This window comes from Tasmannia lanceolata, unplaced genomic scaffold (genome assembly GCF_043159265.1).
Source record: "Tasmannia lanceolata isolate RefF3 unplaced genomic scaffold, GAP_Taslan_0.1 ptg000015l, whole genome shotgun sequence".
NCBI lineage: Eukaryota > Viridiplantae > Streptophyta > Magnoliopsida > Canellales > Winteraceae > Tasmannia > Tasmannia lanceolata.
In genome coordinates, this window is record NW_027518692.1 from 59,512,615 (window position 1) to 59,529,483 (window position 16,869).

Sequence of the window (16,869 nt, forward strand, 5' to 3'; positions counted from 1 at the left end):
TGCATGATTAAAAGATCAAGAGGTGGTCTAGCCTCTGTCACTTCGAAGCTCCATTGGATGAACATCAGTCATTCTTGTTTTGTGAAGGGCCAATATAAAAACAAATGTCTGATGTAAGCCACCAAATAAATATGAAGTCTTGTCCATATGATTCAGTGACCGCTAAGGAATAAGAGTACCTAGCCTTCCAAAAAAAGCGGCTGCTATTATCCGAATTGCTATCGTCATTAGCGACCACAGGTGCTTTCAGCGAAAGCCGGCCACCGGTAGGCTAAGAACCTATACCCAACAACCTTGCTCGCCCACAAAATCACATTTAGATAATACTCTCAATCACATACAGACCCATAACCGGGCCAAGAGAAGCAACATGCCTTGTCACAAAAACCTACACCTCACAAGCCCGATTTCCAATGAACTTCAGTCCTCCCATCTTTGATCGTTAATTAAACTGTGAATGCCCATAAGGATTGAATTTGGTTAGAGAACATTCTGAAAATTAAGTTGGAGATGATCAATTGGTGTTGGACTCCACCACACAAGCAGCATATGTATAAGGCCAAAGCAATTACTAATTCATTTTCAATATCTCAAAATTTCCTCTCCTGGAAAGACATCAAAACCCAAAAAAACTAATGGAAACTCAATAAGAAAATTGACTTTAAGAAGTATAGAAGAGTTTTTTAGAGATGTTCAAGCCATTCATGAAACAAAGACTTAAATGAAGCCAAGGCTCAAACAGTAGGAAGACCGGGACCTCATTTGGAAAGGCGACTCGGAAAATGTCATTGTATGGGCATTGAATATGTGTTGGGGCATTGGAGATCAAAAGGTACAAATGAGATCTAGGATTTGATACAAGTCTAAATGTGTGATGATCATATTATTTCAGACAAACAAGGTAGCATACGCTCCTGCTAAATGAGTGTTTAGACCAGCTTAACTTACAATGAAAACATTGTCCATCTTATAACGGATTTTATTAACTATATCAATAAAATGTTTAATTTTAAAATATATTACAAAATTCCCCAACAAAAGTTAAAACGTCAAAAGTAATGACTGACATAAAACATCACGCCAACCTACTAAGGATTGTTTTCAATGAATGGAAGACAATGAAAGAAAGGAAGTATCTAGATGTAAAATCCATAAAACTATTGAGCAAGAATTAACTCACATCATGGAGACTTAACAAACCAAACTCCTTGAGAACATCGTCAGGGATGGGGTCAATAATTGCGGACAAGACATGTAAGGCTCTACACATTTATAAAAATAGAGTTCATTAGGAAGACGATGTGAACCTTGGTTTATCATGCGTATAACCAAAGCAGTTGTACAATTCAAGGAACATTAGGATCTATTCAATTCTTAGAAACACCAGGCCACAAGATCAAGCATATAGTAGTTAATAGCATGGACAGTTTACATTATCAAAAGTTATATACATCTTAGCTGAAATAGCAACAAGATAATCCACAAATGTCCCATTAGATTCCAAGGTACATATATGAAAGAGTGGTAATGGAAAATAGCAAATTGAGACACATGAAAATTTAAATAAACAACTATGTTAGAAAATAACGGAATCACATCAAAGGTGGGTAATCAACTTCAAGGGCCTAAAGTTTGAAATATATAAAATCTAAAGAGATGTTTCTATGGTTTGTAGTACACTAGATGCATCAGTAATTCAAAATATTACTTGTATCTTAGCTTAATACGCACAAAAGATTAGAATATGGCTACAAAGTTAATTTGATTACATTACACTATTGTGGCCATTGAAATCTTGCTCTAGAGAGCTCATTCAAGTTAATGCAAACTAACAATTCTCCTCTTAATTATGTTCCTTATCATGTATTGAATTGTGTTGTAAACCAGTAGTCCTATCGGGATCTATCATGCCTTCAGCATGTTGTTGCAAAGTTGATCTTGGCTTGTCTTCATGGATCCAGATATTCCAATCTTTTTGTTCTTTTATTTGCATTCAAATACTAATGAATTTACTCTCAATTTGAAAAGTATCATCTATTTAATCATCTGTAAAAAGACAACTTTTAATGATTTTGTAATGATATCATTGATATGTTTTCTTTTCTTTTTTTCTTATTTAATTTCGAAAAGTAAAAAAGATATGTGGAGAAAAGCGTATCCCAGCATTCATCATGATGGATTTTCATTTTTGCCATCAAACTTTTACTTCCTGTGCTTACAAGTTGTGACTTGCTCTTGGCATGACTTGTTCGAAATTTGATGATTCTTTTACCTCGTACATCAATTTGAGGGTGAGTGCAGACAACAAATGTTATGTTAGCTAATGGTGTACACAGTACATACCAGGGTCAGAGAATAGTTAGTTAATTCTTCTATATTATTTTGTAATATGTTACACTGTTCCAATGATGACATCTTAAGTTTTATTGGAGAGAAGACAAGTCAAAGGCTCTCCACTCTTTACCCCAAAATCATGAAGTTTATCCCCTCCTCTTTCTCCTCTTACTCTTTCTCTTATTCTCTCTGATTTGACACTCCAACTATACCACCCAATCTGATTGGTCCTAGTTTACCAAGACATGGAGCCGTGGAAATTGTAGTTAATTGGAGGGGGTGCCATGTTGCAACTTTCCTGTCACAGGAAACATTGTTGTAACCATCTTTTCCCGCTCTCTCTAATATGCCCGGTTTATTATATGTCTCTATTCAAGATACCAGCGAAGGTGGCTTCTTGAATTGATAAATGACAAAGGGATTTCTTATGGGAAGGCATGGAAACGGGAAAAAACAGTCTCAAACACTTGCTTAGATGGGACAAAGTATGCAAATCCAAGCGACAAGGTGGACTTGGCATCGGAAAGATTTGATTGCGTAACAAAGCATTACTCGGCATATGGCTATGGAGATTTGGTAACGAGAAGAAGGCATTGTGGCACAATGTCATGGGGGAAAAGTATGGCTTTGGGGTGATTGGGAATGCGGTGGAACCAGTGGGCAAGGGCTCAGGTATATGGCGGTCGATATGTAATACCCGGGAACTATTTAAACTGTTCGTGCGTTTCCAAGCAGGCTGCGGTGAAGAGGTTTTTGGGCTGATTTGTGGGTCGGGGAAGATTGTTTGTGTTCCGCCTTCCCGGAATTGTATCGGCTTGCAGTTAAACCCGTATTGAAGATGTCCGACTATGCGCTCCGAGAAAATGAATCTGGGAAGATTTTCTGGGATATACGAATACATCGTGATCTAAAAAGATGATGAAATTGAAAGATTTGCGTCACTTCTCAGTTTATTGGATTCTACATACTAATCCAAAAAAAAAGACGATAAATGGATATGGACACGGGACTCTCAAGGCGGATTCTCGGTAAAATCATTTTTCGTAAAGTTGAATGAGGGGAACCGGCCAGCATCAAGGAGGGCCAAAATATGGAAACCTGGTATTCCTCCTCGCATCACTGCTTTCGCTTGGACTGTAAGCCACAGATGTGTTAACACATGCAATCGGCTCAAGCGGATGTCCGTCCGTCTTGCAAGGGGGTGCCTCTTTTGCCACAACGATGAGGAGTCCTTGGACCATTTACTATTTTATGTCCCTATTCTTTTGCTATCTGTATGAATCTATTCAAGTTCTTTGGGATGACGTGGGTACTACAGAATTGTATATCGAAGGTTATAACAAAGTGGTGTGGTGCCTTCAATGGCTGTCTTCGAAGCTCAATTTGGACATCAATGCCTTACGCTATTATTTGGTTCATCTGGCATGAGAGGACAATCGCATCGTTAACAACAAGATGAGGAGCTGGAACCACATAGCACTGGACATTAAATTGGCCATTATTGCGTGGTCTAAAGCTGGGGCTGGAACTACTTACTCGATCAGCTCCATCCTGCGCAATTCTTATGCAGTGAAATCAGAAAGGAGATTCAATAAGGTTACAATTAAACCTCAATGGGTTCCACCACTGGAAGGTTGGTTTAAATTGAACTTTGATGGGAGCTCTATGGGGAATCCGGGCAGCGTAATGCGAAGGGTGATTCTGTCATGACATTCTTTGGTCCCGCAGGTTTTTGCGATGCTAACAAAGCAGAGGCTAGAGCACTATTATTCGGTTTGAGGTGGTTTGCGAATCACAATTTGGGTCCTCTTATCATCAAAGGGGACTCGACTAATGTGATTGCATGGGCTGCTAGTCGGAGCTCCGGTCCTTGGAGAATTGCTTGCATTCTCGATGAGATACGTGACCTTGTTCTCTCTATTCATCCCCAGCTTGAGCACAGGAGGCCGTAGGCAAACTCAATGGCTGATGCACTAGCAAAGGAAGGTGTCCTCGTCTCTGAGAATTGTGTCGTTATTGATGAATCCCTACTACAGGGCCATTAAGGACTCTCATCTTTCTCGTCATCCTTTTGATCATTCTATCCTAGCTTTATAAGATCTGTACTGTGGGACAGCTTGTCCCCTATATCTTGTAATTCTCTGGATTTTGAATGCAATAATTTGTTACCTCTCAAAAAAATATTTGCAACGATAAATATCCCGTGGTGCACCTCATATCGGAGCATGAGATCCCCACAGAGCATCTCGAAGTAGATGGCTAGCAGATGATAATATTGAAAATAGACGCACAAATCACCTTACTCCACCTGATTGATCCATGAAATACTCTTATTCATCTCCTACCAAATTGCCTAAAGGGTGGCTGTGAGGCGTAGGAGATTCAAAGTCAGGATCTTATCTAACCACGCAGTCCAGAAAAGGGCTAGCACACGAGGAGACATAAGGATATTTCAAAGCTAGATGATTGCTTCATAGAACCACCGCTCGCAATGAGACAATAGTCCAACGAGTTAGCTCGATAGACAGAGGGAGAACCACTTCAAAACACTCTCATTCATGTCAGGCAACCAGATATAAGACGCCACCAATATGCCTCCCTTGATCTTCCAACCAAAAAATTCTGGCAAAAGGGATGGCCCATGCAATGATGATGTCCTAAGCCACATGGGAGTCCAACGGGCTAGCTCCTCTATCAACAGCCACCCTATAGAGGCAAAGGCACAGTTTTAAATTTTCACCGAAACTGACACAAAACAACCAAAATGTTTCTATTTCCATCCTCACCGAAACGATACTAAAACTGAAATGCATACCGAAACCAAAACCGTAAATGCATTAGTGGTAGATTATACCAATATGAGTTACATAATTATATTTATATGAATTGCATGTAAAATGTGGTGCATGAATACATATCGATATGAATTACATGTGACGGTAGGTACTGAATTATCAACAACGCATGTCAATAGGTGTTTGACGTTATTAAACCATTAGTCCATTATGGATGGCTGTCTTGCTTGTGTGATTGTTTCTAAGTGTGTATTTGTGCTTATTCTAGCATTTCCTTAAGTGTCATCTTAGAATTTTGTCATTTGCATATATTTTCATACATTTTCAAGATATTGCAGGATTTCCACCGAAATTTACCAAAACAGAAAGGTTTCCGTTTCTGTGGCAACCGAAACTGAAATTTAAAATCTTGGGCGAGGGAACATTGCCTTAAGAGAGCGATAGAAGCACCAAGAATCTTGCTAAAACTTCACACTATTACCCATTCTCACACTAAATCTGATGTTGATGTGGGCAAGGACTGCAAACTAAATACATAGTTACAAATATGTGAAGTCAAGCTTAAGAAAATGACAACACCCTGTTGGGATTAACAATAAAATTTCAGAACCCTGAACCTTAACCTTTAGTTAGCCCCTTTAATTTCTGGATTACAATAATTTACTGAGAACATTCATAATATACTCCAAATTATAAACCAAAAATTTTTGGTAAGACGAACAGAATGAAATCAGCATATTTAACTAGGAAAGATATAGTTTCCTTCTTTTCGAAGCATAAAAGAAACTCTTAGAGGAATCATTCAAAAAAGAAAAAAAGAAAAAAAACTCTTGAAGAATACTAGGAAAAATGAAAGGGAAAAGGATTGTTATCAAAATGCTATGCGAATTACAGGTTACAAACCTTGATATAATGTCTCTAAGATAGCTTGGATTCAAGCCGCCTTTGGAAGGGTACAGAGGATATGGCCTTCCCTTTCCTTGGGCACAAGATTCTTCCTCCTTTTCAAGCGTATCAATAGTGTATTCTGTCATTTCGTAATGTTCTTTCATACGCATTGCCTTGACCTTGATTACCAAAAACACAGAATCAAGAGAATGTTCATTACAATTAACAACCAAAAATAACACTTAAATTACTAAAGCGAGATGATATATGATGCACACAAGGTTCATGAACAAGCCCATAATTCAACAAAGACAATTCGAGAGAAGAAGGGCCAAAGGAGATCTAAAAGTAGGCCCAAAGGCATTAGAAACATCATGTTAGCATCAATAATGGGCCCTATAAGTAGGAGATCTATAATTCGTGAAACATCCATTTTTCACGAATTTGAAAAAGTTAATTATGATAATTTATCGTGATTTATATTGATTCTTATTTAATTTTGGGGAAAACCGGCAAAGTTTAAGTTTTGGTAGGCCTATTTAAGGAAAACGTGAATAGTGTTTTTAGGACAGAAGCATATAAGACACTTTCTATTTTTATTTTGGGTTACTCCAAAAAAGAGTATCTATTTAGGTTCATCTGAGAAGTTGAATTGATCATACACCAAATGGTGAGGAATAAACTAGGGTCTATATATGTTTTTGTGCGCTCTTAAAGAGGCTAATAAAAAGTTGAGGTTCCTCTTTTGGGTTTTGGGTTTAGCCTACTTTGACATTGTGTTGATCAAATCTATTGTATTTTTATCTCTCCCTCTAGCTTGCTTTTGAAGATCTATGGCTTGTTTCTGTGATTGTTAAATTCTCTAGCAAGTTTTCTACTTTTGGTGGATTCTTAGTAATTGCATCAATACCTTCAAATAAGACAATAATATCATTTCCCTTAAGGAATAATTGCCAATTGGGGACATCAAAATACGAGCATTGCCAACAGGGGACACACTTTTGAAAAATTGTTATAGAGGGACGAAATGGGCGTTATCAAGTCTCTAAGGGCGTGTTTGGTACGCCGGAATAGGTAATCAGAATCGGTATTTGATTTCTTTTTCGCCAATTAAGACGTTTGGATGTAACAAGCATGGGAATGGGAGGACTGTCGCGGGAATTCTTGGAGGAATTTTGTGCGGAACTTGATACCCACCCCAAGAGGTGGTATTGTGATTCCCAGAAACACACACACTCTTCCATACTCTCTCTCTCTCTAGCATTTTCTCATTTTTTTCCCGGCAAAAGTCTCTCTCTCTCTCTCTCTCTCTCTCTCTCTCTCTCTCTCTCTCTCTCTTTATGGAACCCTACCCGAAGCTGTTGATGTTGAAACCCAATCGAAGGAGAAACCCCATTGCAATTGAAACCCTAGCCCAAGTTGAAACCCTAGCCAAAGCTCCACAAATGATGGTTGGATTGTTTCAAGCAACTGGATGGCCTCTTATCGTTGTTGTTATCAGTAGTTGGTTTGGGAAGAGGAAAAATGGGTTTGGCCATGAGTATTTGGAATTCACACATATTTTTTGGGTTGGTGTTTTATTCTTCCGGGTGAATTGATTTGGGGGTCAATATTACCTCTAATTTTGATAAAATTCTTTTGATTTTTAGTCATAATTAGATTCGTTTCATTTGGGGTGAATCTTGCACAATTTTGGTTTTACATCAACGAGAATTAGGGATTGTGCCCTATGACAGATGGAGTTTGAGTGTCCCTAAATTCCTATCACTAAAAATAAAAAAATAAAAAAAATAAAAGTGACCCTAAATTCTTATGCTCAACCAAACACTGGAATTGGAATTGAGATTACCTTTGAAGGGGGAATGGGAATATGATTGGAATGTGATGTCCATACCGATTCTTGATTCCGGCAACCCAAACACACCCTAAAAGGGGGTTATCAACCCTCTAAATGGGGTTATCAAACTCTCAAAAGGGGGTTATCAAGCCTCTTTAACAATTTTTCAAAAGTGCGTCCCCCGTTGGCCATTCTCGTATTTTGATGTCCCCCATTGGCAATTTTTCCTTCCCTTATTAAGTTAGGATATGACATGGGTTGCCCGCTAATTGTATCCGCAAAAAAATCTAACCAATTTGTCTCAATTACGAATTTCCAATAGAGCCCAAACTCCATAACATACGAATTCAATATCATCATAAAGTACCATAATTTCCACTTATGTAACAAGAACGGGTAACATAAAAGTATTTTAATCATGAAAATATGTGTAGACATGAACATAATTGAATATTGCTACACAAAATACTAAACACATGCAGAAGTGTTGAATATAGTACCTAACATAGACACAGATTAAGTTGCCCTACACAAAAAAGGTTGTCAACACATATTTTCAGTCAGGCCATATTAAAGGCTATTGAACACTTGAGAACCTCCCACTCAAGGTTGCATCAAGCCTAACGCTGGCACAAATAGCACAATGCACTTTTTTGAAAAGAATGATAAGGGGATTCCATCCTACTCAATTTGTTTGTTTGCTCTTTATTTTCTAGACAACATAAAGTCATGAAGCAAGACATGCACTCCCATTCCCAGATTTTGTGTGCATTGATTTTTGCTCTATTGTCCCTTCTTCTCTTCTTTGTTCCTTCTTTGATTCAAGGTAAGTTGCAATAACATGGCTTATAAGCATAGAGAAGATACCCATCGTGTTAGTTTTGGTACTTTATCACCTAATTGAAGATGGATTTTTATTGTAGAGTTGGTCCTCCTAGGAATGCGGAATCCAATATAGGCATAGTTTTAATAAAGGAAAAATGTTAAAGTCCCCAACCCTTTCTGTTGGGCAAAGTATGGAAATGCTTAAATGATATTGAGCCACCCCTTTGATTTTGAAATAGATCCGATGAATTGGTTGAGTCATTCCCTAGACCACAAAATCTAGTTGCATTTGCAAATCCCTCCTTGTTATGTCTAATTGGAAAGGGTGGAGGACCATTTCAAGATTCGCAGAAGACTGAAGTGCAGCCTGTTCTAATAATACGAATTGGTATTAAGCTTCTTAGGATGGTTCCCTTCCCAAAAAATTGGAATGAGGGAAATTCACCCTTAAGAGATAAACTAGCTAAAGAAGAAAGCATGCCTACTATAATACTGGGCTCTCTCCTTTTACCTCTTTCAATAGGGTTGCGGGCCAAATTGTGGGTTTTTCTGCAAAGGACAAAAGCCCATTTTCTCCTCTTATTCAACTATCGGATTTAGGTGATCATTCGCAGCTTTCAAAATCCTGTCTTCTTCTAATCGGTGATAGGATAGGGGATGGAAACTCTCGTCTAATGGTCAATTTATCAGAGGCATCTGCTGGCGTGTCCTATGACGCGCATAATATTGAAGAAACCCAAGCGGGTAATATTTCGCAACAAGGGGGAGGGATGGATCCTTACGGTTCAGCATTCTCCGATCTAGATACTATATCCTGCGCGATTCCAAACTATGGTGAGGCACAACGGGCTTCGGTCTCTGGTAAAGAACTTTGCCTTAGCCAAGTACAGGTGGATTGTTCCGAGCAAGGCTTAATAGATTTCTGTCCTGGCAGAATGATGGATGCTCTTTCTCACTCTGGTAGAAGGAAGGAGACGGTTGAGGCAGAGTATATTGGAGGGGGTTTGGGCTCTCAGGAAGATGCCGTGAAAGATAGCTTGGCGTTAGTATTAAGTGTGGAGGATAATATTAGTCCTATCTCCTGGGTCGATCCCAAATCAGAAATTCTGGAGATTTTTGTGAATCATATAATTTCCACTAGTAGAGTATTGGGCTTAACATACTCTGGACCGGAAGATCAATTGCGTTCTATGTTCAGAGTTGCTGAGCTTCGTGAAATGGATCATAGGACCTGTTCAGATCCTTCAAGTATTGAAGGTGTCAGGAAGATGTTGCGGGAGCTAACCAAACTGAAATCAGATGTGAATTATGACAAATCTCCCGCCAGTAAGAAAGTGGCTCGAAATTCGAGATCTAACAGTCGAAATTGTCCTAGGGGAAGTGCACAGCGGTTGTCCGGTTGTCCATGAAGATTCTATCTTGGAATGTAAATGGTTTGGGGTCTTTGGAGAAAAAGGCACAGGTTAAAGACATAGTAAAACGAAATAAGCCGAATATAGTTTGTATACAAGAAACAAAAATGGGGGTGGCAAACAGTACTCTGATCAACAGTCTAGGGGGCAATTCCAATTGGGAGTGGCTCTCTTTGGCCGCTGAAGGAGCAGCAGGAGGTATTTTAGTTATGTGGGATCAATCTAAATGGGAGATTCACGATTCTTGGGTAGGTCAGTATTCCGTCTCAATAGTTCTCGGTCAGGTGGGCAACAAAGATGTGATTACTTTTTCAGGCATCTATGGTCCTACACATAGGACGGCGAAGCACCAGTTGTGGGCAGAACTTACCTTGATTAGGAATAAATGGGGAAATCCGTGGTGCTTAGGGGGAGATTTCAATGAAATCAGGACGGTCGAAGAAAGATTAGGGTGTAGCAGAACTTCCCAGAATATGCTTGCGTTTTCAGATTTCATTGCTGAGACTGAACTCATTGATATTCCGCTAATGGGGGCTCAATTTTCTTGGTCCAGAAACTCCAGGAAGAGTAGGTTAGATCGCTTTTTGTTCTGCCCTGGATGGCTTTCCATGTTCCCGGAAGTGTGTCAGAAGGCGATTGTACATTCTGTGTCTGATCATTGCCCGCTATTGTTGGATCCAAGATTGGATTCATGGGGTCCCTCGCCTTTCAGATTCGAGATAGCATGGTTAGAAATTCCTAAGATGGTGGAACGGCTGAGGAGCTGGTGGGAATCTCATAACGTGGAAGGTGCAGCTGATTGGATCATAGGGGCGAAACTTCGTTTTGTAAAAAAAAAGCTCAAAGAGTGGAATGCGCTCAGACAAGAGGCTCTCCGCGATCGTCAAGTATGGCTACAAAAAAGGATTCGGGAATTATCTTTGGCCGATGAGGAAAGGTCAGCCACAGAGGAAGATTTGAATGAACTGGGAAAAATAAAGGAAGAACATAAAGGCTGCCTCCTTCAGGAAGAAATAGCATGGCGGCAGAAGTCCCGAGTTAGTTGGTTAAAGCAAGGAGATAAAAATACTGCTTACTTTCATAACATGGCCAGTGCACGGCGTCGGAATAATAGGATTGAGGTTTTGGAGGTGCAGGGCTCCCTATCTGGTAGCAAAATGGCGATTACCATGGAAATTCTTGACTACTACCGGAAGTTATATACAGCGGAAGATATTATTCGGCCTAGACTGGATGAGGTGACCTTTAATTCACTCGATGATCTTAGCCTCTCGGGGCTGGAAGACCCATTCTGGGAAGAAGAGGTGAAGAAAGGGGTATTCTCGATGAATCGTGACAAAGCTCCAGGGCCGGACGGTTTCTGCCTTGCATTTTTTCAGGATTGTTGGAAGTATGTAAAGGGAGATATAATGGCCTTTTTTCGAGCATTTCATGCTGGGTTGGAGTTGGATCGAGGAACAGGAGCCACCTTTATTGCTCTCATTCCCAAAGTTAAAGGAGCAGTGAAAATATCCGATTTTCGGCCTATTAGCTTGGTAGGATGTCTATATAAGATCTTGTCCAAAGTATTGGCGGACCGGCTCAAGAGGGTACTTCTATATATCATTTCAGAGAATCAGTGTGCTTTTGTTGGCCAGAGACAAATCTTAGATTGCACGCTGGTGGCAAATGAAATGGTGGATTGGATGGCTAAGTCAGGGGAGCAAGGTATTATTTGTAAGCTGGACATGGAAAAAGCGTATGACAGAGTGGATTGGCAATGTCTGGACTACCTTCTACACAGAATGGGTTTCGGAGGGAAGTGGCGCGGGTGGATCCGTAGCTGCTTATCTTCAGCATACTTTTCTATTCTGATTAATGGCTCGGCACAAGGGTTCTTCAAGTCGTCTCGAGGCTTGAGTCAAGGGGATCCTCTATCTCCCTTTCTATTTGTTATTGTTGCGGAAGCCCTCAGCGTGCTGTTGATGAAAGGTCGAGCGGAGGGTCTGATTTCCGGGGTCAAATGTAGCGAATCCGGGTTTCAAGTCTCGCACTTGCAATTTGCGGACGACACCCTACTCTTTAGCTCTCCCCAGGCCTCAAAGATCCTCAATCTTAAGGCAATTCTCAGGTGTTATGAATTAGTAACAGGGCTTCGATCTAATTTCTCAAAATCCAGACTTTTCGCTGTGAATGTAAGCGAGGAAGGAGCTTCTACTATAGCCAATATTATGGGATGTTCGTTGGAGAGTCTGCCGGCATCTTATCTGGGATTGCCCCTGGGAATAGGGCGACCTCGAAAAAGTGCATTGGATCCCATTGTGGAACGAATCGAGCGACGGCTTGATACATGGAAGAGGAACTTAGTATCTAAAGGAGGCAGATTAACCTTGCTTAAAGCTGCCTTGGCCAATATACCCATCTACCAGTTATCATTATTCAAATGCCCTGTGTCTGTTGTAAAGCGTATTGAACAGATTCAGAGAAGATTTTTGTGGGGGGGATCAGAGAAGAAGCGGGTTATGGCCCTAGTGAGTTGGGAAATGGTTTGCATGCCAATACAAGGAGGAGGTCTCGGCATTAGCAGGATCAAGCAGGTAAACCAAGCACTGATGGAAAAATGGCTATGGAGGTTTGGTGAAGAAAAATCACGATTATGGACTAAAGTAATATCAGGAAAATATGGTGCTGATTCAGGTGACTGGGCTACTCTGAATAACTTTAACAAACCTGGGGTAACAATTTGGAGGGATATCCTATGCCTAACTCCTTTCTTTGATCGAGGAATTAGATATAAAGTCTACTCCGGCGTCCGGATCTCTTTCTGGTCCATGAGGTGGTGTTCGAGCGTCCCGCTAAAAGTTTTATTTCCGGCCCTTTTTCTAGTTGCAGCTGATAAGTCTGTTTTTGTGAAAGATTGCTACGAGCGTATTGCAGGTAAAGTTATATGGCACCCTCTTTTTCGTCGGAACTTCTTTGATCGCAAATTGCCCTCGGTGACCAATCTACTTCAGATCCTTGATCAGGTTTATATCAGTTTTTCAGGAAAAGACAGAAGGTTGTGGGTATTAACTTCTTCAGGCGGTTTTTCGGTCAAGTCTTTCTATAATAGTCTGTTGCCTTTTGAGGTAAATGCCCTGCTAGCAAAGGTGTGGAAATCAAAGGCTCCCCCTAGAGTATGTTTCTTTGGATGGTCAGCGTTAAGAAATAGAATACAAACAGTGGACTTTCTGAGAAAGAGGAATATGCTGATTATTGATCACTGTACTATATGTATTGAATCAGGGGAGTCGGTAGACCATATTTTCATCCACTGTGGAGTAGCTAGGGAGGTTTGGGGGAGGATTTTAGCAAGGTTTGGCATCAAATGGGTGTTTCCCTCCTCTCTTCAAGACTTGTTCGCCGGCTGGACATGTACACCTTGGGGCAGAAAAGGCAAGCAGTTGTGGTGGCTCTCTTTGATGGCTTTTTTATGGGTTATCTGGACTGAAAGGAACTCTCGAGTTTTTGAAGGGAAAGCCAAATCCCCTTACTTTCTATTTATTAAGATCATTGCTCTTACTATCTCTTGGGCTCGAGCACTTCCGTTATTCCGATTCGTTTCGGCCTTTGATTTGTGGGAAGGGTGGGGTGTGGTTTGCAATAGCCAGGAAATTATGAATGTATCCAATCAGCAATGGTGCCCTCCTCATGAAGGGATAGTCAAATTAAATTTCAATGGATCAAGTTTGGGCAACCCTGGCCCTGCAGGGATTGGTGGAGTATTAAGAGATAGTAATGGTGGGGTACTTAAGGCTTTTTCTGGTCCAATCGGTAGAGCAGATTCGAATGAAGCGGAGGTAAGGGCAGCGCATCAAGGTATTCTGAGCTTGGCTAGGGCCCGATCAGAAAGATGTATTGTGGAGGGTGACTCGCAGAATGTTATCAGCTGGCTTAGGGGCCCTCGGAGTTCCCCGTGGCGATTTCTTAAATTCTTTGACGAGATTAAAGATATCTTACAAGGGCTTCAGGTATCTTTCCAGCATGTGAGAAGATCTGCTAACGAAGTGGCTGATAAGTTGGCAAAAGATGGAGTATCGAAGCAGGATTTAGAACTTTATGATTTTCTCCCTCCTTAATTGTATCTCCCGGGGCAGTTTCAGTTCCGTGGGAGTGTTATGTTTTTCTGTTTCTGTAAGGAGGACTTCCTCAGTCTTCATTTAATATATTCTGCTACCATTCAAAAAAAAAGAAAGCATGCCTACTTGACACTTTACATCATATTTTTTAATGGATGTTTTACATCATGAATAAAGAGATGCATAACATTCCAAGTTGATTTGATGTTGGAAAGATATAGTACATCCATTAGAAAGGCATTGCCACCTTATGGAATTACTTATAATGAACTAGTGTATAGGCACTTTTTCTCCAAGGGCTTCTTTTGTATTAGTTATTTGTGTTACAACCACAAGTTTATGGGTTCAGGCCAGCTTACCTACCAAACAAAACTTCTACATTATACAAGTATAATATTTTTTTTTCTCTTCCAAAATATCACGTAGATGATAAAATATCATGTGAGCTAGACATCAAGTGGCAATATGAGAAAATGATTATGAATAATAAGCCCCATGTACAGTACAATCACCGCAACCGCCCAATGCATGGGGGAAATACCCACTTAAAAGAACACCATGCAAGTAAAGGAGGAAAATGTACACCAAAGTTCATCCAAAAAAGAAGAAAAGTAATGATACATACGATAGAGAGAATACTTATGCAATTTGTGGGATAGATTGGGGATGACAATGAGGAGATAGACTCATATCACAATATAAGGATTGTTGGAAAGCTAAGCCGAGAGACCCATGATAAAGAAGTGCACAAGGCTTTAGTGACAACACAGCCTCTTCGAGTCGTACACTACGACACTCCCACATCATAGAAGCTCCAGGTCCTACAATGGTCTACTTCTTAGTTTTCGTTGCCACTCATACCTCTCCTTGATTACGAAAACTAAGCTCCTAACCTTCTCGCCACCCATTTTATAACCAATCTGCAGCCAAATATACAACCTATTATATTTTACAATCTTATAACATGTTTAATGCCCATCTCGGCATCTCCCATTACCATAATCATCATCATCATCATCATCATCATCATCATCAACAACTATATTTTAGATTTTTCATTGTGGTACTTCTTTTCATTTTCATTACACTAAGGCCATAATTGGCAGCGAAGAAAAAAAATCGGGTATTTGTTTAGCCAAGATGAGAGAGGCGTAAAGAGGACTGTTGAGAGAGAGATTTGAGAGAGCAGGAAGGGAAGAGAGCATGTGATGGGGCTGGAAAACAGAGAAATAAATTCCCTGTTTAAAATAGTTTTTTTTTTCCTTGTTTTCTGCCCCATCTCATTCTCTCCTCACTCATCATCCCCTCAAATCTTACTTTCTTCCCTGCCTCTCTACACCCCTCTTTCACTAGATAAACAAATATTCCCTGAATTTTTTTTCATGGCTGCCAAACATGCCCTAAGAGTATATGATCTTTCATCTTTAGTGCAAATTTCCTTAATTTTCACCTTAATTTGTCACACATCACATACGAAGGGGACTCCATTCTTGATCAAACTCCTCTCCTAAGTTTCATTGCGATTATAGAAATGGTAATTGATGAGGAGAGCCAATGTCAATCCATGCCTCTCACATACTCATACCTCTAGCTCTAGAGAAGCATTGCTTGTTCCCCCTGCATCCCGCAATATATGTAATTCTTCCTCAATTAAATTATGGTTGACTTTTAAGCATTGCTACCTCCAAAATAGGACCAGTACACTTTTCTCAACATTTTCAAATTAATTCACATTAATTGTGTACTTAAAAGAGTATTGCACTTCTTCATCAATTAAATTGTGGTTAACTTTTAAGCATTGCTTCCTCCAAAATAGATCCAGTACACTTTTCTCAACATTTTCAAATCCATTCACATGAGTCAAGTACTTGAGAGTCAGAGCGCATTAAATTTCTTATGGGTTGGTATTTCTTTTCCAATGATTTATACAAATCATATTAACAAACTCGGAAAAAGATAGTAGATGCCAATCAAAAGTTACTGCTGTCATTCAAAACTAAAATAATAGAATTTCTTGAAGGGTTTAAAATTTATACACAGATCCCTTAAAGTCTAGGAACACCAAGGATGGGTGGATTAACTAGCGATCAAATGAAGCAATTCAAATGTTGTTTACGTAGGAAAGATCAGGATTACAGACTATAGCAAGGAAGAAGTGTGCACCTCATTAGAGGCTCGTCTTTTTGTTCTCTAGCAACCTCTGATATTAAACGGGCTTGCCATGAAAAGGGTTTTCCATGAAGACTTGATGATGATGGAAGATTCACAAGATGTCTATAACACCGGCAATAACTTTCCTTCATGTTCATAAGAAATCATAATCATTCCTCCGACTCCTTGCAAAGGAGAGAGTTACATTACATGTCAGCCCCTTTTCATACATATATTCCCTCCAATAACTTGTGTGTTCTGTTTATGTTGTTTCCTCATATCACCCCTTTTCCATCATCAGCAAAATTTATTGGTAATATAAAATGAGAAACATTTTTCAAGCCAAACAAAGAAAACAAGCGGATATTAATTCTTCGGATTCAAAATTATTCAACCAAAAAAAATATAGCAGGACAGTAATTTTCACACATGGAGGGTCATTTTGACTATAACAGAGAGAAATGCCAAGGTATTAATTATATTAATTTTCTCAATCTGGGGATACAAATAAACCAGATACAAGGAAACCA

General features: G+C 39.7%; 1 protein-coding gene across 4 annotated transcripts in view; it reads right to left on the reverse strand.

The window, feature by feature from the left end:
- Nucleotides 1–16,869, reverse strand: part of LOC143892747 (DEAD/DEAH box RNA helicase family protein) — a 54,643-nt gene that overhangs the window by 22,439 nt on the left and 15,335 nt on the right. For all 4 annotated transcript variants that reach the window (XM_077397604.1, XM_077397603.1, XM_077397605.1 and 1 more), the window contains 2 exons: nt 6,033–6,196; nt 1,181–1,262 (listed from right to left, as the gene is read on the reverse strand). In XM_077397604.1, the coding sequence (XP_077253719.1) occupies nt 1,181–1,262; nt 6,033–6,196 (246 nt within the window). The remainder of the gene's footprint in view (nt 1–1,180; nt 1,263–6,032; nt 6,197–16,869) is intronic.